At 38.4% G+C, this 26357-nt stretch overlaps 1 protein-coding gene across 1 annotated transcript in view; it reads left to right on the top strand.

The window, feature by feature from the left end:
* RAD51C (RAD51 paralog C) overlaps window positions 1–26012 on the top strand; it is a 77430-nt gene extending 51418 nt beyond the window's left edge. The window contains exons 6-9 of the mRNA XM_036755594.1: window positions 2601–2667; window positions 5927–5987; window positions 10620–10680; window positions 24711–26012. Coding sequence (XP_036611489.1) covers window positions 2601–2667; window positions 5927–5987; window positions 10620–10680; window positions 24711–24815 — 294 coding nt within the window. The 3' untranslated portion in view covers window positions 24816–26012. The remainder of the gene's footprint in view (window positions 1–2600; window positions 2668–5926; window positions 5988–10619; window positions 10681–24710) is intronic.
* Window positions 26013–26357: the final 345 nt, after the last annotated feature.

Raw genomic sequence — 26357 nt, 5'->3', positions numbered from 1 at the left:
TGTATATATATATATTTGCATATTCCCTTCAACTACCCTAATACTGAGGTCTCATGAATCATACTCATCATCTTTCCATGTAGGAATGTAAACAAAACAGTTCAACTTTAGTAAGTCCCTTGCAATTTCCGTTTCTTGATTACCTTTTCATGCTTCTCTTGATTCTTGTGTTTGAAAGTCAAATTTTCTATTCAGTTCTGGTCTTTTCACTGAGAAAGCTTGAAAGTCCTCTATTTTATTGAAAGTCCATATTTTGCCTTGGAGCATGATACTCAGTTTTGCTGGGTAGGTGATTCTAGGTTTTAATCCTAGCTCCGTTGACCTCCGGAATATCGCATTCCAAGCCCTTCGATCTCTTAATGTAGAAGCTGCCAGATCTTGGGTTATTCTGATTGTGTTTCCACAATACTCCAATTGTTTCTTTCTGGCTGCTTGCAATATTTTCTCCTTGATCTGGGAGCTCTGGAATTTGGGGACAATATTCCTAGGAGATTTCTTTTTGGGATCTATTTGAGGAGGCAATCGATGGATTCTTTCAATTTCTACTTTGCCCTGTGGCTCTAGAGTATCAGGGCAGTTCTCCTTGATAATTTCTTGAAAGATGATATCTAGGCTCTTTTTTTGATCATGGCTTTCAGGTAGTCCAATAATTTTAAAATTATCTCTCCTGGATCTATTTTCCAGGTCAGTGGTTTTTCCAAGGAGATATTTCACATTGTCTTGCATTTTTTCATTCCTCTGGTTCTGTTTTACAATATCCTGATTTCTCATAAAGTCAATAGCTTCCACTTGCTCCAATCTCATTTTTAAGGTAGTATTTTCTTCAGTGGTCTTTTGGACCTCCTTTTCCATTTGGCTAATTCTGCCTTTCAAGGCATTCTTCTCCTCATTGGCTTTTTGGAGCTCTTTTGCCATTTGAGTTAGTCTGTTTTTTAAGGTGTTGTTTTCTTCAGTGTATTTTTCAGTATTTTTTTGGGTCTCCTTTAGCAAGTCATTGACTTGTTTTTCATGGTTTTCTTGCATCCTTCTCATTTCTCTTCCCAATTTTTCCTCTACTTCTCTGACTTGCTTTTCCAAATCCTTTTTGAGTTCTTCTATGGCCTGGGGCCAGTTCATGTTTTTCTTGGAGGCTTTTGTTGTAGGCTCTATGACTTTGTTGTCTTCTTTAGGCTGTATGTTTTGATCTTCTTTGTCACCAAAGAAAGAATCCAAAGTCTGAGACTGAATCTGGGCGCGTTTTCGCTGCCTGGCCATATTCCCAACCAACTAACTTGACCCTTGAGTTTTTCAGTGGGGCATGACTGCTTGTAGACTTACGAGTTCTATGTTCTACGTTTGGGGGGGAGGTGCCAGCTCTGTCAGAGCCGCACTCCTCCTTCCCCAAGGACCCGCAGTTCAGACTGGGCTTAGATCTTCAGCAGGCTGTTGCACTCCTGCTCTGATCCGCCACTTAATTCCTCCCACCAGGTGGGCCTGGAGCCGGAAGTAACAACAGCTGTAGCTGCCCCACCTCCGCTGCCCCCCCCCCCCACCCGGGCTGGAAGCCGAACCGCGAACTCCTTCCACTCCTGCAGCTTTTCCCACTAACCTTCTCCGCAGTCTTTGGTGTTTGTGGGTCAAGGGGGTCTGGTAACTGCCGCAGCTCACATATTCAGGGCACTAGGGCCCCCTCCGCCTGGCTTCTGGTCTGGATCGTCCACGCTCAGGCTGGGCTCTGCTCCACTCCGTTCCCAGCTCCGTGTGGAATAGACCTCACCCAGAGACCATCCAGGCTGTCCTGGGCTGGAGCCCTGCTTCCCTCTGCTGTTCTGTGGGTTCTGCCATTCTAGAATTGGTTCAGAGCCATTTTTATAGGTTTTTGGAGAGACTCGGGTACGGAGCTCACTCTAGTCCGTGCTTACTAGCCGCCATCTTGGCTCTGCCCCCCCAAATAACATTTTTAAAGAGAAAAAAATTTGATAAAACTTAGCTTTCAAAATATAAAATCTTAACCATAGACCACCGTTTGACCCAGAGATTTTCTCTTTTATTAGCTCTGACTGCCACTAATGGACAAAAGCAATAACTATGAGTACTATTAGCAGATGTAAAGTGTGGACAGGAAATTTTTTAAATGATGGAAGAAGAAGGAGGAAAATGAGGAAGAGAGGATAAGGAGAGAGAGAGGGAGGAAAGAAGGGAAAAAGAGAGAGAGAGAGAAACTAGAAAAGGAAGATCATTATGTTGTCGATGGTACAGTTCTAAAGGTACCTCAACTTTTAATTTTATTTTCTGTTTTCCTTCATGAGTTTTTTTTTAATGATTTAACATTTAGAATTTTGCTTATATTGTTTATAACTATATATATATTTACATAGTAATTTGCCTGCTGTGTTTATATGGATAAATTAACTTTGTTTTTGAATGAGAAAACTCCAAATATTAAAAGATGAGTTTTTATTTATAGAAACCTCTTAAAAATTATTTTATTGACATGGTTTCTTTTCAGCATCAACTCTTTTTGGGGGGGGGGATCCTTATAGAAATAAGGCCTCAAAAAATTGGTCAAAGACTTGACTCTTGTCCTCCACAGCTCGTTTTCTCCATTTTTCTTTTTACAGGTAATTTGGACTAATCAAATGACAACAAAGATTGACAAAAATCAATCCTTGCTAGTTCCTGCTTTAGGTAAGTAATTAATAATTTTTTAAGGCTTAATATGCCTGTAGAATTTTTTTAGTATGTAAACGTAGAAGGGATTCCTATTTTCTATAATTCTTCTGGCCACTGAGACATGAAGGCAAGAGCAGCAGCATTATTTTTAACTAAATGCTTTTTGACTATGGCACTAGCAAAAGACAGGACTTTTGTTATAAGTCTACCCTTTAACTGTTCTGCTAAAAATCTAAAATGTAATGTTCATTCCAATTTATAGCACTTTAGAGATAGAATCACAAGAATTTGTCCTCAGAAACCTCTCAGAACACATGCCCCTCAAGCACCAGAAGTGTTTCTTTTGGTTGGCATTCCAGTTTCTGGCATTGAGTAGGTGGTCATTCTATTCAGTGAATTATTTCTTGAAAAGAGTGTGTGAATCTCTTTGGGTTTTTTTTTTTTTGAAGTAGAACTGTTTTTTAATACACTTGGAAGCCTGCTTGGTATAAGAACCCATGGAAAATTCTTTTTGTAAAGCAAAAAATCATCCCTTAATTTATCTTTTCTTTAAAAAAAATGTGAATTTCCATATGTTGGGCTTGCTTAAAGCAGAAGTTACCTCTATAATTAGTCATTTGAAATCCCAAGATGAGGCATTATATGGAATTTTTGGTATTATAAGTTCAACCAGATATTTGCAAAATCACTTTAGTATTTTCTCTTCTTGCTCTTTTTTTTTTTCACTCCTGGGTTCTACTCTTTATTTATTTTGGTCTTAAGCAGATCTTTGTGGTAAAATTTGAGGGGATGAGGAATGCCCTCTACACAACATGTCTACCTGGAAATTCTACCCTTAGAGGCTCCTTCCTTTTTATTATGGGATAGCTCTTATATTAAAGCCAAGCATTCTTGGTTGGAGTCACATGCTAAACTATTTACTTATCGTGTGGTGTGGTAAATAAAAGCTTTTAAGTTTAAGACTTTGAAATGGAGGAGGGAGAGAGCTAGAGGGTATGAGCAGGTGGCTATAATTACATTGAGACATAATGGAGACAGAGCAGGGACTCTGTGCAGTGGTGGGTACCTGATGAGGCTTAGACTTAACTTACTGTACTTGTTGAAAATTATTCTGAAGATTAATTCTGTTGCAAACATTTTCCAGGACACTTTTTTTAATTATGAAGAAGAAAAGAGATATACAAAGATGCAAGTACAGCTGAGGGGACAGGAGGAGCAGTGTCAAGATATTTCTTTAGGGAAAATGGATTTTTAATTATATTTGTAGATAAAGCTTTGATTATCTTTATTCTACTTCTTCCTTTATCGCAGATTTTTTGGCAGCCTTTCAAAAAGTTATGAAGTACAATGTAACAGGTAGTTTGTGTTTTCTGAGTGGGGAAGCTTGCAAATGTTAAGAGGTTTGCATTTTAAAAGATCAGTAACTGAAACAGGTGTTCTACATCAAAGGGAATTCTCCAGCAAACAAAAAGTTTGATAGTTTGTAATTAGATGACTTACACGTCAGAACATCAATTTTTGCTTTCTGAGGTTTTTGAAAATGTAATGTTACTTGATTTGTGTGTTCCTTCTTATTTTAGAGGACAGATTATCAAAGAGAAGATGTAGAGGGAGTTCGGTGAGAGGTCTTCATCTTCAAAGAACTTAAAACTTATTAAGGAAAATCAGAGGTGTAGAGAAATACAAGTAACAATACAAGTAACAATAATCTCTATATACATAAATATTATAACCATAAAGCAATGAGATAAGTATATAAAGGAGGCACAGAGCAAGTGATATGAGAATACAGAAGCAAGCAAGAAACTTTCCCCCTAGAGGAGATTAGGGAAGGCTAGAGAGAAGAGTAGGCATTTGTTCCTGGTCATTTCAGCAGTCAGAGATGAGAGTGAGAATTATGAAATGCCTACAGACATTCACACTTGTAGAATGGTGAATAGTCTAGTTAGTTTATGAATAATAACAATAATATTTTTTTAAGGATCTGTGACTTCATCAGTTTGGGGACACTCTCTATTGAATACAGATTCTAATTTCTCTCTGCATTAGCAAGTAGTATTCATGAGCTTCTATTCCTGAAAAAAGTCTTAATCTGGTAGCTAGTCTTCTAGGGGAAAAGCATCTCCGTACTTTACTGGGTTAGTTATCAGATACTTAGGCTGTTGCTGAGTGCACACTTGAAGATTTTGTGACTTCATGTAGGAACTACCTGAGCTTGTGTTCTGCTGGCATATCCTTTGGAAATCCAAAGTGCGGCACCTCTGTGCCGTGATGAAACACTGGAGTCAGTGGAGAAACAACTGCTAGAATACCTCATGCTTATATTGATAAGTAGAGTAAGGGGGCTGGAAAAGTCAGCTGGTGCCAGACTGTGTAGCCAGGCTAAGGCGTTTATAATCTTTATCCATTAGGCAATGAGGAGAGGCTTTTTAGTAGAGGATTGGCATGATCATACTTTTACATTATTAATATTAATGTGACATAAAAAGTGGATTGGAGGAAAGAAAGCAAAGACAGGAAGATCTATTAGATCATTACTCAAATCATGCATTTATTTGTTTTGTTTTGTTTTTTTGGGCAGGGCAATTGGGGTTAAGTGACTTGCCCAAGGTCACACAGCTAGCACGTGTCAAGTGCTTGAGGCTGGATTTGAACTCATGTCTTCCTGACTCCAGGGCTGGTGCTCTACTCACTGCGCCACCTAGCTGCCCCAAATCATGCCTTTATATGCCTGCTATATGCCAGGTTACTATGCCAGGGATACATAGACAGGTGAAACCAAAGAGCATGCATCCTGCCTGGGGAAGTCAGCGTGTACATACAGAGGTAAATATAACATAGCTGGGGAGACCAGGAAAGATTTCAGAAAAAGGTGATGAGTTAAGTTATAAAGAAGCTAGGGATTCTAAGAGGTGGAGGGCATGCATTAGTGTTGCTAGAATATATCGGCAAAATGTCTCTATTCCTCTGTTAAGCTCTTAAATATAAGAATATTGTGTCAGAGTTTTTAATTTTCTCCTTATGATAGAAATATGTGAGTGGCTCTGGTGGTGTGGAAGTTTGACTGGCATGGTGCCTGGTAGACCGTAAAGTTAACTAAGAGAAAAAAATCGTGTGATATACAGTACCATATTCACCTTTTTTATAATGCAGCATATGTTATACTGTATTAAACAAGGCCGCAGCTGGTGATTGGAGTTGGTCTGAAACACTGTTCTCCACCTCATTGGTAAGGCAAGATACTTATAAGTCATTGTTATGTTCTTATTCTTAGGGGAAAGTTGGGGACATGCAGCTACGATTCGATTAATCCTTCATTGGGACCAAAAGCAGAGGTCAGTAAAGAAGCTCATCCACCTTGAAGCTGGTCTCATGGTTGAGCAGTGCAGTGTCATTTGAATACGTCTGTACTTTGTTTTTGTTTTTCATTTTCATTACTGTCTTTTGTTTTTCATTATATTACCTTCATTTCCCAACATAGCCCTTTTTTCTCCCTTTTGTAGTGAGGCATACTTTTTAACAAAGAATACAAAAGAAATGCGTAGGGGAGAGCGCAATAAACAAGGTGACAGTAGAAGCAGTGCTGTGCACCCATAGCCCCCCACATCTGCAAAGCTGGGAGGGAGAGGAAATACATTTTCTTCTCCTTTTAGGGACAAATTTGGTCATTCTAATCATGTAGCTTTCAGATTGATATTTTTCTTCTTCCCTTTTCCATTGTCGTATTCATTGTTTGTATTATTTTTCTGGTTCTGTTTACTTCACTCTGCATCAATTCATAAGGCTTCCCATCGGGCCTTTTTCTTTTTGTTCACTGGCTCCTTGTGAGCAGGGGCAAATGTAGGTTGCTGTGGCTCTGCATTAAATCACAGAATTTCAGAACCTGAAAAGTCCTTTAGCTAAAGAGAAAATTCTTCAGAATATTTAAACCATAGGTTATGCTTGAAAGCGTAGGTAGAAGAGGAATCTTGTCGTCTCTATACCTTTTTGGAATCAACTGCCATTTTTTAGCTAGCATCCTAAAAGAAGCTAGTTACGCCTTGTACCTAGAAGGGTTTAAAAGCATCATAGAGAAGATTATTTTTGAAGGTTTCCCCAGGATTCTTTTGTAGAAAATAGGGTCATTTTTCTTAACTACTTAATGTGATACTCACTGATGTTACCTACGCAAAATTTCATGTCTGTATTGTTTGCATTTCCTTGTGTTTGTTCTGGCTCTGTTCTTGTTACCGAGTTTTCTATCTGATAAACACCTTTCTGTGCGTAAAAACTAATAACATGAATCCTTTCCCCCTATTTTTGAAGCCTTTGAGCAAATGAACAAACTAGCTTTCATTTTCCTTAAAATGAAGAGAGAAGTTGTGGGTTTTTTTTAATGTACTTTGTAGAATAATGCCAGAAACCTGCCAGCCTTTCCACTTTTGGATTAATTGGCATAACCTCATGAACTCTGTCCAAAAGCTGTTATAAAGAGGGAGGCTGAGACAGCATGTAAGCCGCAGATGGAACAAAGGGTTACCCTAAAATACACTTTGGATCTGGTCAGTGATGAGATCTCTTACTTTATGTTCTCATATTAATTGATGAAAAGTCAGTACTAACCCAACTACTTTTATTTTCACAATACTTTCTAAGTTCATAAACAGAATTAGACTCCTTTTTTCTCTTTAAATGATACATTTATGGCAGATAATTTATTTGTCTTGTACTTCCATTAAAGATTGCTATTTCCAAATGGCTCAAGTAACTCAGTTTTTCCATCTATATTTCCTTTTTTAATAATTGTTTTGGGTACTATGACAGCCTTTTCCATACTTGTGATTAGTCTTTGACCTTCACCAGCTTCAGATATTCGGACCTATTTTCTGGGGGAAGACCTAGAAGGGATTGGTTCTTGTAAATAAAATAATTGCTTTGGCTAATTTGTTCCCAGCCATACAATTGTTCTTCCCCCTTCCTGTGAATGTGACATTGTGTTCAAAAGAAAATCCACTTCCGACAACATGCTCTGTTGTAAAGTCCTGGCAGCAGGTCTCCAACTGAGAGACTCTTAAAACATTGCTTATACTTCCTGAGACGTAGGCTATTCTGCAAACTGCAACCTGCTGTTTAAATGTTCTAAGGAATTCCCTGTGTAGCTGCTATGTAATAGCAATCTACCTCAGGCTATAATTAAATGTTCTCTAATAGAATAGCACCTAAGAAAAACTAAAAATAATTAAGAGGATCTTTGGCAGGATATCTTTTCAGCCAACTATAAGACAGAAGATTATTTCTAGTATCTAATTTTGGAAGTTACTGTTATGTGGATAGGTATACATATAGGGGTAAATAGATATTTTTGTTTCTTTAAATTAGACTTACTCATGAACAAAATGTAGCCTAAAATACAAGATGAACTTGAGAATTTTTTCAATTATTTTATTGATTTTTTTTTCATGTTGCTCTCAATTTCCAGTAATTCCCTATTTTAGGTTCATGGGACTAATTTCAAGTGTCAGAGAAGAGCTGATCATTCCTCAGCATTTAACTACTGATGCTTTGCTCTCTGAATCAATAGTTATGTGGTAAATATTACCATTGTACTGCTAAAAGATGAAATCAGAATCCAATACACAACTCACATAAATTCTGGTGAGATTTATTGAATGACATGAATTAGGATGGAAATGAGTTCAAGCCAGCTGATTGCAGATGAATAGCCAGTGAAGGGAGAATGAATGAGCCAATGGCTCTCTTAGGTGCTTTTGGATGAAGAGCATCTTCTAGGCTGCAGAATTCCTTTAAGTGCTACACCAGCCTCCTCCATACGAACCAGTATCCACATAAGGGTCACAGGATGAGTCTTCTGCAGCAATGCAGTTTGAGGTTAGAGTGCCCTAATGTATGTCTTTGTTGTACTCCTGCAGTTCACCATCTCTGCTAGTCTTCTACATTCAAGATTTGTTACTGAATTCATCTGATGTATTTCATTGTTCCTTTACTTTAGTATTATTGTAGTGAGCCTTAGAAAGGTTGAAAAGGGATTAGAACATTGTAATAATAGAGTTACGCTTAGGGGAGAAAGAAAAAGTCCTCCTTAGTCGGTTCACATCTAACTTTTCCTACCCTTTCCAGAGCTTATCCCTGTAATAACATCAGTTCTTGGTGTCAACAGTTTTAAAAGTGTGAATCATTTTCCATTTTAATAATTTTTAAAATGTTATTTCCCATGGGACAAGTTTTTTTTCTCTAATTTTTTCCACCAGATTTTTTTGGAATGTGGCCTTGTGTTGCATCAGCTATTTAAATCATTATTAGGCTGAACAGTTTTTAAAGAAGTAAATATTCTGCTAATTCTTTATTGCCTTGTTTTCTGTGGCCAGAATGCCTCAGGTCCTTAAGATTATGTAGATAACTTTTATGTTTTTAAAAAACTAGTTGATTGCACTCCACAGCATTGACCCTGACTTGGGCAATAAATTGTAAAGGCTAACCAGAGAAAAGACTTTTAGAAATGAGTCTTTCTAGGTTAAGCAAAGAATTTAAATTTCTGAAAGTCACACATGTAAGTTTATATTGCCTGGTTTGGGATTTAGGTTGTCCAGTCTTTCAAAATATACTTTACCTAAAGCATGATTAATGATGCTTTAGGTAAAATTTTTGTGGTGATTTTTAAAAATTCTTTTGTGCCTTGTATGCTGTGGGTTTTCTTACCATTTGCATATTCATGATATGAAGCAATAATCAGAATTTTACCTCTTTTTGCCAAGAGTATCAGGTGGTAGTGCTGGGTGATAAATCACACCCCCACACAGTGTTTCATATGTGTGCTGTGCTTCAGAGCACAAACTGTGCTTCTGACTTGTTTCTTCCTGACCTAAACTATGTAGTTCAGCCATATGTTGTGTTTCATCCCAAATGTAGCCATTAGCCAAGAGATTCCTCTGTTTGGTTTTTTAAATTGCTGAAATTCTGTGAGATCTCTGAGATGGAGACACCAAATATAAAACTGTTTTTCTATAATGAGGATTTACCAAAGATTTTCACCCCAAATCATTGTATTATTTGATTTCAAGTTGCATTTATATGCCTTTAAGATACATTTATGTGTCTGTTTACATTTTTGTAGTAATTTTAAATTGGCTGAAGGTGGCCATGAAAGCTTAGTGAATTCTGTACTTAGTGAACATGGACAAGTTATTAATCCTCAAGTCCATTTTTTCTTTTGTAAGGTATTTTTGCTACGTACCTTTCAGGGTTGTTGTGGAGGGTTAAATAAAGTCATGGATGTGAAATCACTTTGAAAACTACAGTGCTTACTGATGTAAAGTAGTGTCGTTGTAGGAAGGTTTAAACAATGTCTTTTCTTTTTCTATATTTTGATCTGAAGGTGAACTGCTTTGAGCTTTCCTGAATATTAATAAAGAGGAGATAGTTTAAAAAATAAAAAGGACTTTTTGCAAAAAACACCCTGTTTCTAATAATTTGAAATAAATTAGAACATGAGAGTATTTAATTGAGATGTCACATTCTGATTGAACATTGTGAAGGTGCATGACAAAAATGATGGCAAAGGTAACCAGGAATTTAAGTCACCCTTAATGTCAGTTATTTAATCTTGATCAACTTATGCATGTCTAATTAAAGGAAAGATTAAGTCCACTTTTTTTTTTTTGCTACTATTCACTTTAATAGTGTTTAGAATTTAGTTTAGTGGGGGCAGCTAGGTGGCGCAGTGAGTAGAGCACCAGCCCAGGAGTCAGGAAGACCTGAGTTCAAATCCGGCCTCAGACACTTGACACATGTACTAGCTGTGTGACCTTGGGCAAGTCACTTAACCCCCAATTGCCCTGCCAAAAAAAAAGGCAAAAAAAAAAAGAATTTAGTTTAGCAGAGTTTAGAATAGTAGCAAAACCACTCTGCATATTGAAATTGTTATTTATCCGTACTAATTGAAATTGTTTGTGTCCATTATTTCTAAGCAGATTAGCGACATTGCACAAATCACCAAGCCAGAAGGAGGCCACCGTACTGTTCGATATAACGGTTAGTTCAATTTGAAGGGGATTTGAAATTGTATGTTGAATGGCTGCGATTGTCTAAAGTAAGCTTTCAAAAAAATGTTTCTCTTAATTCTAGTAGACATCAGCCCTCTTTAAAAATTGGCTTTGTCCCTAGCGTATTAATTCTTCAAACAGTGTTACCGTTGCAGAATGTTTCAGTATTTCACAATTAAATGAGTCTAAACATTTATTCTTGAGGTCTATAGAAGAAATATTTCCCGTGCTTTTAGAGTAATGTGTTCTACTACAAAATTAACTTCATCATATTAAGGTTTTTAAAGTAAACAACTTCAAATACCAGCATTAGTCATGTTAGTCTATACCTAGGCAGTACGTCTTTCAGTAACCGTCACTGTAGCCACATTTACTAATATAACATTATTTGGGAAAGTATTTATTGTAGGATTTATATTTTTGGCCAAAATACACATTTTCCCCCATGGTATAGACATAAATATTGATAAATTACTAGATTCTCATTTCTACAAGGGTAAAAAATGAGAAGAGAAAAAATCTGAACCTTGTTAATGAATATATATGACAGTAAACTGGTGTGTTCGAACCTACCTTTTGAAAAACACTATTATAGGACAGTTGTCTCCCAAACAGGATTAGGTGCGCAGGGCAATTCATTAAAGTACAGAAGAAAAATAAGACCTTTTTCGTGTGAAAGGAAAGGAATTGAGCTTTTAATACTTAGTTTATGGTTTAAAACTGATACCTCCACTCAGTCTGTGTATGCCTTCCAGTATTCGGTATATTCTTAGGGAAGAGTAGGAATCTACAATGAGGAGGGGCTGACAGTGGGACCCACACTTGTTCATTTGCTTCTGGTGTATTGTAAGGTATTGCTGTTTGTATATCCCTAATTAGGTGGACTTAAGTGTGATGTTTGTATATTTGGCTGCGTGCAGTCATTGTATTTATGTCAGAGCAGAGTGGCTGATATCTCTGTTCCAAGTATAGGCTGATCTCCCTCCTGGGGAAGATGAAGGGATTAGAAGAATGCTTCTTCACACTCCAGGTTGTAAGGGGAAATTTGAGTGTTCCTAAAGGAAACTGATTTGAGATTTCACTAGGAAAAAAGGTATTCGAGGTCAAAGAGGGAAGGCTTGATCCTTGTCAGGATGTTGAGAATGGAAGAGCATAACAGAAGAAGAGCACAAGAGCAAGAAAAGGGAAAGGATAGTTGTCCAACTAGAGCTTAAGACAGATTTGAGGTTCTTCCTGAAGAGGAGCGAGCTGGATGCTCTGAGAAGGGAGCTGCTCCTTATGCTCTTCTTCAAAAAATGGTGTAGTAGAGCCATAGAAGCTTTCAGAGGAGAGATGATCCAAGAAAGGCCAGAGGAGGAAGAGATGATCAGTAGTAGGACCTGGTGATTCTTTGCTTAGAGGATCTGAAGCAGCTCTTTGTCAACTTGATGGAAACTGTAAAGAGATCTGTTGTCATCCTGGGTCTAGTATCCAAGACAACAGAGAACCTCCCAAGGTTTATCAAAACGTGTGACAACTACACACTTCAGAGATTCATGTAAACACAAATACCACTTCCAGAAGGAATCTAAAAAACATTGCCACCAGTTAGGAAGTCTTGGGAAAGAAACTGCAGACTATATGGAGAAGTTGAATTTTCTGCACTGTTGGGCACTGTTGAAGGAAAGGGAATTTGGGAAGTAAACTACTCGTTAAAGCATTTAGGTGTTGCAGGGTTGCACTTGGAGTTAGGAAGACCTAAGTTTGAATTCTGCCTCAGACACTAGCTGTGTGACTCTGGACAAATCATATCACCTCTCTCTGCCTCAGTTTCTTCATCTCTAAAAATGAGGATGATAGTAGAACCTACTGGACCAAGACATAGAATATAAAAGTGACACATGCCTGGCAGGAGTTGGAGCACACCAGCACAAAACCTGGTAAGAACGATTTTGCCATATGTCCTGCAAATTAATCAAAAGGGTAGGAGAGGGAAAGGACTGCCTTTATGTGCACCTCAAGTTAGATGCCGTAGAGAGTAGCTACAAAGAATGAAGAAGTAGTGCAGCTAAGACTGTTACCTCCTGGAGTTTGTGACAGAGGAGAGGAAATCTGGGCATAGTCTGACGTATACCCTATGTTTTAGGAAAGCAGATTTCAAGGGTTCAGAGGAAGGATGGAAAGGTTCCCATGGACTAAAGTGTCATAGAGGAAGTCAGTCAGGAGGGTAGGGAGGGACTCAAGAATGCAGTGCTCAAGACAGAAAGAAAATCAGTTCTAATGAAAAGGGAAAATATCTGTCTGAAGAGAATGATGCGGATACACAGGAGATGCACCACCCAACTTTGGTTTAGAAAATATAAGAGTATCTGTGCCCTGTAAATATGGTTTCAAATGCTAAAGCTCAGAATGAGCTGAGGCTGGCGAGGGAAATGAGGGACAACAAAAACGCCTCTTTACTCAGGGTAGATAGGACTGAAACCTGACAACAGAAGAAGCAGACATGCCCAATTCATATGTTAGAGTTTTGTTTTGTTTTGTTTTTTCTCTCTGCAAAGAATAACCACATATAGCATGGAACCACCTATAGCATGGAAATGATAGACCCAAAGTAACCGAAAGGGAGCACATCCCAGATCAGTGAGGAGGTAGAAAGAGTAGCTCTTGATGCATTCAGGCCACCCGGCCCAGAGGAACTGCATTCACAGGGCCTGAGAGAACTGGCAGAGGGGATCACTGTTGGTTGCGGTAGATATTTGAATGCTCATCAAAAAAGGAAGAGTTTTCAAGATTGGAGAAGAGGAAATGTCCTGATTTTTTTCAAAAAACAAAAGGAAGAAAAGAGCCTGCAAACAATACATAGCTTCATTTTGTTGCCTGGAGTTTCTAGAATGGATCATTAAAGAGATAGTTGAACTTCTGGATAAAAAAGTAGTGATTGCAAAGAACCCACCTGGCTTCCTCTAGAACAGGTCCTGCCATACCATCCTTATTTCCTGTTTTGGAGATTACTCAGCCATAAATACGGAGAGTGCTATCTATGTAATTTACCTAGATTTTGGCAAGGCTTTTGATAAAATATCTAATTGTCATGGACAAGATGGAGAGATGGATTAGATGAGAATATACCTAGAACCATTTGAATGGTTGGATTCAAAGAGTTGTTGTTAGTGGTTCAATGTAACTGTAATTCGAGGCCCCCATAGAGTATTCTAGAGATCTGTGCTTGTCATTGTGTTGTTTTAACATTATTATTAATGATTTATTCAGGCATAGATGTATATATGCTTGTCAATTTTTCAGATGACACAAAGCTGAAAGAAAAGTTAACATATCAAATGATAGTGTCAGGATCCCAACAATCTGCTGAAGCTAATTAAAGTTGGAATTCCCTAGGGACAAGTGTAAAGTCTTAACATTCAGATACAAAAAAAAATTAATTTTGCCACCAAAAAGAAAAGGATGGTATGGTTAAAAAAAAAAACAGTTCTTACAAAAAAGATCTGTGAGTTTTAGTGGACTTCAAGCTCAGTGTGAGTTGGCAATATGATGAAGCAACCAAAAAAGCTAATGTGATCTTGAACTACATTGGAGATACTGAGCTTCCAGGAACAGGGAGGTTATCATCCCACTGTTTCATGTCCTGGTCTGACCTCATCTGGAATGTTGTATTCATTTCTAGGCCGCCTGCTTTAAGAAGGACCTTGATAAGCTGGATTGTCCAGAGAGAATAGCAGCAAAGATAGTGAAGGGTTTTAAGTCCATGTCACATCAGGATAAGTTGAAGGAACTGGGCACGTTTAGCCTGAAGAAGAGAAAACTTGAGGGGAACATGGTAGCTGTCTTCATATATTGGAAGGGCTGTAATGTAGAGAAGGCTACAACTTGCTATGTTTGGCCTGGGAGAGCAGAACTAGGGGCAGTGGAAGTTACAGAGAGACCAAGTTAGGTTGGTGTCATGAAAAATTTCCCAACAATTTTAATTGTCCAAAAGACGAATGGGCTAACTCGGAGAGGTGGTAGTTTCCCATCTTCACAGACTTTGTAGGTGACCACTTGTCAGGAATATTAGAGCAAAAATTCCTTTTGTGTGTGGATTAGACTAGTTGGCCACCGAAGCCCCTTCCAACTCTCAAATTCTGTGATTCATAGATCATATTACCCAGTGTTAATTAGACTGACACTCAAAAAGTACACAGGTGATTTAAGAAGATTCCTGCAAAGAGACTTCAGATCAGGCGAATGCTATTAGTATAAGTACAAGAAAATGGCAAACATGACACTTCACTCAGTATGAGCCCTCTGTCAGTCACATTAGAAGATACACTGATGATCTAATCATATCTGACAGGTCAGCCAAAAAAATTTTAATGTACTTTTACTTATTTTGTTAAATATTTCGCAATTACCTACAAAAATGTTTCAACGTTCATTTTTTAAAATTTTGAGTTCCAAATTCTCTTCTTCCTTCCTGCCCCTCCCACATGTGAAATCATGCAATACGTTTCCATATTGGCCATGTTGCAGAAGAAAACATACACACAAAAAAACCCAATAAAAAGTTTTTTAGAAAAGTATGCTTCATTTTGCATTCAGTTTATCTGTTCTCTCAGTGGAGGCAGATAGCATTTTTCATCATAAGTTCTTTGGAATTGTCTTGGATCATAGTCTTGATCAGAGTAGCTAAGTCTTTCACAGTTGATAATCCTTAGAGTATTGCTGTTACTATGTACAATGTTCTTGTTTTGCCCATCTCACTTTGCATCAGTTCGTATAAGTCTTCCCAGATTTTTCTCAAACCATCCTGCTTATCATTATAACAGAATAGTATTCTGTCACAATCATATGCCACAATTTGTTCAGTCATTCCACATTTTACGGGCATCCCCTCAGTTTCTAATTCTTTGACACCACAAAAAGAGCTGCAATAAATACTTTTGTACAGAAGGGTCTTTTCCTTTTTCTTTGATCTCTTTGGAATGCAGACCTAGTAGTGGGATTGCTGAATCAAAGGGTATGCACAGTTTTATAGCTCTTTGGTTGTAATTCCAAATTATTCTCCAGAATGGTTAGACTAGTTCACAAATCCACCAGCAGTGTATCAGTCTCCCATTTTTTCCACATCCCTTCCAGCAGCTGTCATTTTCCTTTTCTGCAGTGTTAGCCAATCTGATAGGTAGGTGGTAGAATCTCAGTTTCAATTTGCATTTCTCTAATCAATAGTGATTTTGAGCATTTTTTTTTTATTTGACTATTGATAGCTTTGATTTCTTCTGAAAATATACTGTTCATATCTTTTGACCATTTATCAATTGGGGAATGGTCAGCCAAAAAATTTTTAAGTTATCAAGCCTATATGAGATTTGGGTTTACACCCTCTTAAGTTAACAATGAACTTCTCTCTAAGTGTATAGTATACCTTAAGATAAACGAGTGAAACAGCATTCACCCACATTATAAAGAATATATGTTTTAAAAAAAAATCAGCAAAACCAATGACATCCAAAAAGTCTGACAATTTATGTAATGTTCCATACTTACGGAACACTTCCACTCTTCAAAGGAGTCTTCTCATATCTTTTCTTTGGGGCCATGCATGCTCTTTCTGAAGAATTTTGAAATGTTTACTTTCAATTATTTTCTGGTAGTTGTTTTTCCCATTTATATTATTGTCATTATTTATATTGCTTTCTTGGCTCTGCTTACTTCACAATGTATCGGTTGATGTAGGTCTTTTATGCCTCTCCTTATTCATCATATTCACCTTTTTTATGGCACAGTAATATCCCTTTACATTCATATACCTCAATTTTTTCAGCCATTCCCCCATCTATGAGCATTCCAATTTTTTGTTACCAAACAAAAGTAGTGAGATAGATAGATAGACAGATAGATACAGATATATGCTTCTTATCCATAAACTTTTTTGGGTATAAGCCTTGTAGTGGAATCTCTGGGTCAGAAGGTATGGATATTTTAGCTACTTTATTTGGATAATTCCAGAAATGGTTTCACTGGTTTAAATAGTTTCCAAAATGGTTTTACTGTTTTATAGCTCCACCAACACTGCACTAGTGTGCCTGTCTACCACTTGCCCCTCCAACTTGATTCCCGAAAGATCTCCTCTCTTTTGTCATTTTTGCCAATTTCCACATATGAGGTGAATCCTCAAGAGTGTTTTGATTTGCATTTCTCTTATTACTAGTGACTCATAGTATTATTTCATATAGTTGTTAACAGTTTACAGTTCTTATTGTGAGAACTGTTTGTTGATATACTTTGACTGCTTAAATATTGGGGATGAAAAAGCATTTATTAAAAACTTATGAATTTATGTTCAAAGCAGACATTAGCTAATATAATGATACTATAAAATTAGCAAAGACATTTAAAAACAAATCTTTTTTTTGTGTGTGCCAAAAGTGATGTAAGCTTGTCACCCTGTAAAAATTCATTTCAGCATACTTAAACTTGGAGACAAATTTTTCTCCACGGATTAAAAATCTTGCAAAGAGTTTCAGTGTGTTTTGAACTCATTTGTTAAAAATGTAAAAATGCAGTAACTCTGGCTTCTCTTGCAAGAACAGCTAGTTGATGCCCAAAGGGCTATAAAAATGTGCATGCCCTGGAGAGCAGAACTAGGGGCAGTGCATGCCCTTTGACCCAGCAATACTACGTCTAGGTCTGTATCCCAAAGAGATCACACAAGTGGGAAAGGGACCCGTATGTACAAAAAATATTTATAGTGGCTCTTTTCATGGTAGCAAAGAATTGGATATCAAGGGAATGCCCATCAATTGGGGAATGGCAGAACAAGTTGTGGTATGTGAATGTAATGGAATACTATTGTGCTATAAGAAATGGGGAAGATACAGACTTCATAATAACCTGGAAGAACCTACATGATACAATGCTGAGTGAGAGGAGCAGCAGGAGAACATTATACACAACCACAGGTATATGGATTCCATGATGGCAAACCTTGATAGACTTGGCTCTTCCCAGCAATACAAGGTGCAAGGACAACTTCCACTTTTTTTGTCATTAGTCTCTAACACTTACCTTATCCAATCTGTCACTCTTTTTTCATTTTATTGGATTCTTTAATCCATTCACTTTTTTTTTAGAAAATTTTTAAAAATTATTTAATTTTTAGTTTTCAGCATTCACTTATAAGATTTTGAGTTCTAAATGTTTTCCCCTTCCTCTCCCCCCTCCCCAAGACTGCATACAATCTGATATAGGCTGTACATGTACAATCATTAAATATATTTCCACATTAGTCATGTTATGAAAGAAGAATCAGAACAATAGGAAAAAAAATACAAGAAAGAAAAAAAAGAGAAAATAGTATGTTTTGATCTACATTCAGACTCCCTAGTTCTTTCTCTGGATGTGGATGGCATTTTCCATTGTGAGTCTTAGATCATTGCATTGCTCAGAAGAGCTAAATCTATCAAAGTCAGTCATTGCACAGTATTACTGTGTACAATGTTCTCCTGGTTCTGCTCACTTTGCTCAGCATCAATTCGTGTAAATCTTTCCAGGTTTTTCTGAAATCTACCTGTTCATTATTTCTTATGGAACAATAGTATTTCATTACATTCATATACCACAATGTGTTCAGCCATTCCCAACTGCATAGGCATCCCTTCAATTTCCAGTCCTTTGCCACCACAAAAGAAACTGCTATAAATGTTTTTGTCCATGTGGGTCCTTTTCCCTTTTTCATGATCTCTCTGGGATACGGAACTAGTAGTGATATTGCTGGATCCAAGGGTATGCAGTTTTATAGCCCTTTGGGCAGGATTCCAAATTGCCCTCCAGGATGGTTGGATCAGTTCACAACTTCACCAACAATGCTCCATTTACATTTAAAGTTATGGGAGTTAATGGTATTTCCCCCTTCACCTCTATACCTCCAGCTACCTTACCTTCATCTTTTTTTAAGATGTCCCTTTTCCCGCTGGCTCTCTCCCCTTGTTCCTGATCCCCTCCTCTCGTTTGTTATCGCTTTCACTTTGGGATTTTACTTATTACTTCATTTCTCCTTCTTCCTTTTTTCTTCCCTCCTTTTTTTCTCTCAGTCAGATAGATTCCTCCTTCCTTTCCTCCCCTTCAAGTCCTGATCATTAGTTTTCAAAATTTGTGTGTGTGTGTGCGTGTGTGTGTGCGTGTGTGTGCATGCGTATACCCCTTTCCAAAAAAGGATTTCTCTCACTTTCTTCAGTATGGATATTCATCATGTTCATTATATCTCTCTCTCTACTCTAGGCCCTCATTCTGATTCATGACCCCTATGATTGTCTAGTCTCTGTGTTCTCTGTATTCCTCTTGCAATCAAAGCTTCCAAGGTAACCATTTTATGCAGTTTCTGCCACTGCCTTGTAGAACTTGCCTCAAGGATTCCTTTTTTCCGTTGTGTCTCACTCCTAGAACAATGCCAATTATTGAGATGTTGGAGAGGATGGGGCCTCGTGGTAGGGGGCCTCCCATGCCTCCCTGATTATGTAGCCCACTACTGATATATACCCTCCTTCACTTGTGTTTTTTTTTCCAGATTTGCCTCAAAATCTCCCTAAGTCCATGCTGTCCTGCTTCTCCAGGTTCCAATTGCCCCCAGGAGTTCCAGGTTCCCCCCTCCCAGGGTAGATGAGTAGTCTTTTCAAACACCAAATCCCCTAGGCAACATCCAGCAAAAAACCCCTATCTCTCTAAACAAACTATGTCTTCACCCATAGGAGCATTCATCAGCAGAGCTCCCACCACCTCCTTCCTTCCCCCCACCCCTTTTTGAATCCTTTCCTTTTCTCCTCACACACTCCCCTGCAAGCTCCTTTCTTACTTAGACCACAGGGGTCACAGTCTCCACATTGTTTCAATTTGATGCAGGTACATAATAGATTCCTCTGTATCACCCTGCTCCCTCACCCTTCTGTACTTCATGTATCCTCTCATGTTGTCATGTAGGCCCACAAAAACCCATTGATTCACCTGTAGTTCGGGTGTTGCTCAGTTCTGTCCATAATCCACCAGGCCCACCTCTTCACTTTTACCTCCTCCAAGCTTCTCCTTTGTCTCCTTTTGTACATTTAGAAAGAAATGTCTTACTGATCTCTTTGCTGTGTGTCATTTTTGTTGTCTTTCACCGCATTTCTGTTATTTGGGGTGTTTGAGAAGCAAATAATCTCTTAAGTGCTGGTTTCCTTCTTAAGAATGTTTCAAGGAGGTGGAGCCAAGATGGCGGCTGGAAAGCAGGGAACCAGCGTGAGCTCTCTGCGGAGTCCCTCCAAAAACCTATAAAAAATGGCTATGAACCAATTCTAGAACTGCAGAACCCCTAAAACAGCAGAGGGAAGCAGGGCTCCAGCCCAGGACAGCCTGGATGATCTCTGGGTGAGGTCTATCCCACACGGAGCCAGGAGCTGGGAACTGAGTGGAGCAGAGCCCAGCCTGAGCGGTGTGGACCAACCAGACCAGGAGGCGGGCGGAGGGGGCCCTAGCACCCTGAATCAGTGAGTTACTAGACTTCTCAACCCACAAACACCAAAGACAACAGAGAAAGTTAGTGGGAAAAGCCGCAGGAGTGGAAGGAGTTCGTGGTTTGGCTTCCAGCCCCGGGGGCAGCGGAGGTGGGGCAGCTACAGCTGCTGCTGCTTCTGGCCCCAGGCCCACCTGGTGGGAGGAATTAAGTGGCGCATCAGAGCAGGAGTGCACAGCCTGCTGAAGATCTAAGTCCAGTCTGGGTTGGGGGGTTCTTGGGGAAGGAGGAGTGCTGGTGTGACAGAGCTGGCACCTCCCCCCCAAACGTGGAACATAGAACTCTTTAGCCTACAAGCAGTCATACCCCACTGAAAAACTCAAGGGTCAAGTTAGTTGGTTGGGAATATGGCCAGGCAGCGAAAACACACCCAGATTCAGTCTCAGAATTTGCATTCTTTCTTTGGTGACAAAGAAGACCAAAACATACAGACAGAAGTTAACAAAGTCAAAGAGCCTACAACAAAAGCCTCCAAGAAAAACATGAACTGGTCCCAGGCCATGGAAGAGCTCAAAAAGGATTTGGAAAAGCAAGTTAGAGAAGTAGAGGAAAAATTGGGAAGAGAAAGGAGAAGGATGCGAGAAAACCGTGAAAAACAAGTCAATGACTTGCTAAAGGAGACCCAAAAAAATACTGAAAAATATACTGAAGAAAACAACGCCTTAAAAAATAGACTAACTCAAATGGCAAAAGAGCTCCAAAAAGCCAATGAGGAGAAGAATGCCTTGAAAGGCAGAATTAACCAAATAGAAAAGGAGGTCCAAAAGACCACTGAAGAAAATACTCAAAGCACTTAAAAATTAGATTGGAGCAAGTGGAAGCTATTGACTTTATGAGAAATCAAGACATTATAAAACAGAACCAAAGGAATGAAAAAATGGAAGACAATGTCAAATATCTCCTTGGAAAAACCACTGACCTGGAAAATAGATCCAGGAGAGATAATTTTAAAATTATTGGACTACCTGAAAGCCATGATCAAAAAAAGAGCCTAGATATCATCTTTCAAGAAATTATCAAGGAGAACTGCCCTGATATTCTAGAGCCACAGGGCAAAGTAGAAATTGAAAGAATCCATCGATCGCCTCCTCAAATAGATCCCAAAAAGAAATCTCCCAGGAATATTGTCGCCAAATTCCGGAGCTCCCAGTTCAAGGAGAAAATAACAATTTGAGTATTGTGGAAACCCAATCAGAATAACCCAAGATCTGGCAGCTTCTACATTAAGAGATCGAAGTGCTTGGAATACGATATTCCGGAGGTCAATGTAGCTAGGATTAAAACCTAGAATCACCTACCCAGCAAAACTGAGTATCATGCTCCAAGGCAAAATACGGATTTTCAATAAAATAGAGGACTTTCAAGCTTTCTCAGTGAAAAGACCAGAACTTATAGAAAATTTGACTTTCAAACACAAGAATCAAGAGAAGCATGAAAAGGTAATCAAGAAACAGGAATTGCAAGGGACTTACTAAAGTTGAACTGTTTTGTTTACATTCCTACATGGAAAGATGACATGTATGATTCATGAGACCTCAGTATTAGGGTAGCTGAAGGGAATATGCGTGCGTGTGTGTGTGTGTGTGTGTATTATATATACATATATATATATATAAGTGAATGTGTATGTATGTATATATCTGTGTGTATGTGTGTATATATATGTGTGTGTGTGTATATGTATATATATATATATAAAAAAGAGAGAGAGAGAGTAGACACAGGGTGAGTTGAAGATGAAGGGAAGATATCTAAAAGAAATAAAATCAAATTAAGGGATGAGAGAGGAACATACTGAGAGAGGGAGATAGGGAGAGATAGAATGGGGTGGATTATCTCACATAAAAGTGGCAAGAGGAAGCAGTTCTGTGGGAGGAGGGGAGAGGGCAGGTGAGGGGGGAATGAGTGAACCTTGCTCTCATCAGATTTGGCCTGAGGAGGGGATACCATACATAGCCAATCTTACCCCACAGGAAAGAAGAGGGAGGAAGATAAAAAGGGGGGGGGGATGATGGAGGGGAGGGCAGATGGGGGTGGAGGTAATCCAAAACAAACACTTTCGAAAGGGGACAGGGTCAAGGGAGCAAATTCAATAAAGGGGGATGGGTTGGGAAGGAGCAAAATATAGTTAGTCTTTCACAACATGAGTATTGTGGAAGGGTTATACATAATGTTACACATGTGCCCTATGTTGAATTGCTTGACTTCTTAGGGAGGGTGGGTGAGAAGGGAAGAGGGGAGAGAATTTGGAACTCAAAGTTTTAAAAACAGATGTTCAAAAACAAAAACAAAAAAAAGTTTTTGCATGCAACTAGAAAATAAGATACACAAGCAATGGGGCATAGAAATTTATCTTGCCCTACAAGAAAGGAAGGGAAAAGGGGATGGGAGGGAAGTGGGATAATAGAGGGGAGGGCTGACTGGGGAACAGGGCAACCAGAATATACACCATCTTGGAGTGGGGGGGAGGGTAGAAATGGGGAGAAAATTTGTAATTCAAACTCCTGTGAAAATCAATGCTGAAAACTAAATATGTTAAATAAATAAATTTAAATTAAAAAAAATAAAAGAGGATTGCAAAAGAAAAAAAAAGAATGTTTCAAAATCCTCTTTGTTACTGAATATTCATCCTTTTTCATTTATAATTAAGCTCACATTTGTAAGATAGGTCACATTGGGCTGTATCCTGAGCCCCATTGCTTTTCTGAACACATTTAATTCTCTCCTGCGTTTTTTGGTAGGTGCAGAATAGTCTTGTGTTCATTCATTTTGTTGTCTTGATTTTTTTTTTCTGGAAGTAATCTTTGAATTCTTTCCATTGTTATTTCATTTTCCATGTTCAGAAGTTCTGGGTAGTTCTTTTCTATTTTGTGCATTGTGATGTTATGGGATTTCTTGTCTTAGTACGTTCTTCTGGGAGACCTATGATCCTTAGGTTGTCTCTACACATCCTGCGTTTTAAGAGCAGTATGTTTTACTTATATAGTGAACACATTCTCTTTTAATGTTGTTCTTTTTTATTCTCTTCTTTTAGATAGTCCTTCACTTCTGTATATTTGCATTCTCAATTTATTGTTATCTCCTGTTTCTCTGATGAGACATGCCATCAGACTCCATTTTTTTCTATTTTGCCTGTTATTTTTGCTGTGTGGGCCATAAATTCAGTTTTCAGAATTCCCACTTCTTTTTTGAAAAAAAAAAAAAAGAATATTACTGAGTGGTCTTAGTAACAGAGTACTGTGTTTCCATGTTTTTATATTCCACAGGATCCTCTGTCTTATCAAGTGTTTTTCTCTGTTTTGTAGTTTTTATTCATGGATGTCTGGATTTGTTTACTAGACCTGTAGGGCACATTTCCTGTTTTTAATGATTTTCTTGCTTATTCATTTATGTTCAAGGTCTTTGAGTTTTCTTCTTCCTGAGATATATGGTAATTTCGGATTCATTCCCACCCCCCGTTTTCCCCTGTTGCTAACTTTCTGACTCTTTCCTTGGGGTTTGCATCTCAAAGCATCTCATCCTCTTTCCATGCTGGGCAATTCCCAGTTCACAGTCTTAGTCTCTGCCCAAATGACTTTTGATGGAAAGAATTGGCCCAAACCAGATGCTGAGCTCTTTCCTTTAGGCTTAGTGGAGTGTCCCACAGTCCCTGCACACACTGTATGTGGTCTAGGTGGCCTGTTTCGCTTTCTGTGTCTCTTAGCTCTGTGGCCTTCACTGGCAGTTCAGAGCTCTGAAGCCCTGGTGCTCCAGGTTTATCTGCTGCAGTGTTGGCTTGCTGTCAAGGCCCCCAGCAGGCTTCTGCTCCTGGAGGGCTGCCACTGCATCAGCTGGCTATCTTAGCCCAACTTCCATAGCCTGCAGCTAGGGTCTCCACAGCACTGAGGTGGGGGTGGGGCGGGGGCCTGAGCTCAGCAGAGTGTGAGTTTCACTGGGTCCTTGCGTCTCTTAGTGCAGCCTTATTGCTGGGAGCCTGGGAGCTGGGAAAGGTATGCTGAGTGAGTTCAAGGTAGGCATCATTTCATGAGTTTGGTGGGGGGTTTTTTTTTTCCCCTTTTTTGGATTCTGGCTGTCCTAGACCATGGCAACGGCTGACATTGTTTTATCTTTGGAGCATAATTTCTGTTTTGGAGAGGTTTGAATGGTTGTGGGGATCAGAGAAAATGTCTAATCTTCCATCTTGCTGCCCCTAATAGTTTCCAAAACAGAGCAGTTCAATAGAATGAAGGTGAAAAGTGTTATTATAATTTACCTTACTGTATTCTAGTGTTTTTTTCATCTACATATTTCTTCTAAGTGGCTTAATCCCAATGCTTAGGAATGAGAGCAAAAATGAGGAAAATGTTCATTTACTGCTGTAGTAACAGCTAAAGTCTCTTCTACTTAGAATGCTCTCTGACTATTGGTACTATAAGAGAATACATAGACTAATTAATTTGAAGTACAGACTATCTTTATTTCAGATGTTTTAAAAACCAATTTGTTGTTTATATTTGCAGGCCCAGGGTTTTCGAGATGTAGTTGTTCCTTCTCCATTATTGCCCTCAGTGGAACCTTCAACAAACCCCCGAAAGCGGTCACAAGAAGCAAGGGAAGAAGAATAGTATTTTAAAGATTTTGCATCTTGCGTAGTATAAAAATATTGTAAAGATCATTAAGTGCTGGTTACAGTTTACACAGCAAAAATTTTAAACAATCATAGAATGTCTCCAGTATCAACCACAGTATTAAACTGACAATATAAGACAATCACATCAGTCATAAAATGACGTTACCAAATACTCATAAATCATTTATTAAAACAGTTTTATAGAATATACTCAAGCAATAAAAATGGTTGTAAATGTTAAAATACATAAAAATATATGCTTAGTAAGTTAATATCATTAATTTGGAGATTTTATAAAATCATACTCTGCCCATTTCATTATTGATATACCTATTGGTTATTAAACTCTCATCCCAGTAATACATTGTACATAAATATCTATACCTAATTGTATTACAAACCTTCTAATTATGTATGATTTTAATAATACTTGAACCTAATTTTAACCTTGACAGCACAGGATCATTACCAGGATTCTTACCTGCTAAAAGCACCCACAATCACTATGTCATAATATATACTAAAATGTTTTCAACCCTCATGTTGTACCACTCTCTGGTATTCAGGTTCTTTCCTGCTCTGGCAGTCCTAGGCATACTATATTATTTTTGTTGAATCAAACAGTTGTGGCAGTGTGTTGTAGCTGTTGTAGTCTAGTCCTAAGTTTGAAAGTGTGATTGTAGTGCCTCTTCTAAACCTGCAGCTGTGACTAATACAGGTTTAGATGAGGTCAGGCACTTTTGGATCATGTCTACAGGTTGTGGCACTACCTAGATGATAATGGCAGCGGGAAGTTTTTGTTCAATCCTCTTTTCCTTCCACATTTATTTCCCATGTTAACTAAAGCATTAGGTGCTGTTTAAAGGAACACAAACTAACTTTCTTTAGTTCATGAATCACTAGTCAGCAAAGCAAATAAAAGGGACCTCCTTCAAAAACAAAATATATAGACAAGTAGAAGTCATTGAAGTTCATCAGTAGGCCTGGTGGATAACTAATTTCATTAAGTGTTTCACTGTAGTGCCAGGAGGTAACCGCTAAAAGCTGTAATGACACTGTCATTGCTTGATTTCCATTCAGTTAACTTTTGTTAAATTGTAGATAGCCACATGTAATAATATCGCTATTTGGATTGCAAAGTCACCATTCAGCCATTAAAGTAATCAATCTCACTAAATGATGTCTCACTATTTTTCACTCTTATTCCCGAACAAAAATCAGCCTTCTCTACCTCCTACTTCCATCTCCCTCCTCTTCTCTCCCCCTCCCACTTCAAATTGAGAAAGCACCAACAACAAAACCCTGTTACAAGCATGTGTAATCAAGCAAAACAAATCTCATTGGCCATTTTTTTTTTTAAAAATCTTGATCTGCATTCTGAGTCTGTCACCTCACTGTCAGGAGGTAGGCAGCTAGTTTCATCATTACTCCTCTGAAATTCTAGCTAAGTCAGAATTCCCAAGTTTTTTAAATGTATTTATATATTATCATTATGTTATGGTTATTAAGGAGTAGCTAGATGGCTCAGTGGATAGAG

The sequence above is a fragment of the Trichosurus vulpecula genome, chromosome 4 (genome assembly GCF_011100635.1).
Source record: "Trichosurus vulpecula isolate mTriVul1 chromosome 4, mTriVul1.pri, whole genome shotgun sequence".
NCBI classification, from domain to species: domain Eukaryota; kingdom Metazoa; phylum Chordata; class Mammalia; order Diprotodontia; family Phalangeridae; genus Trichosurus; species Trichosurus vulpecula.
Note: the sequence above shows the minus strand (reverse complement) of the source record. Positions and strands in the feature narration are given on the sequence as shown.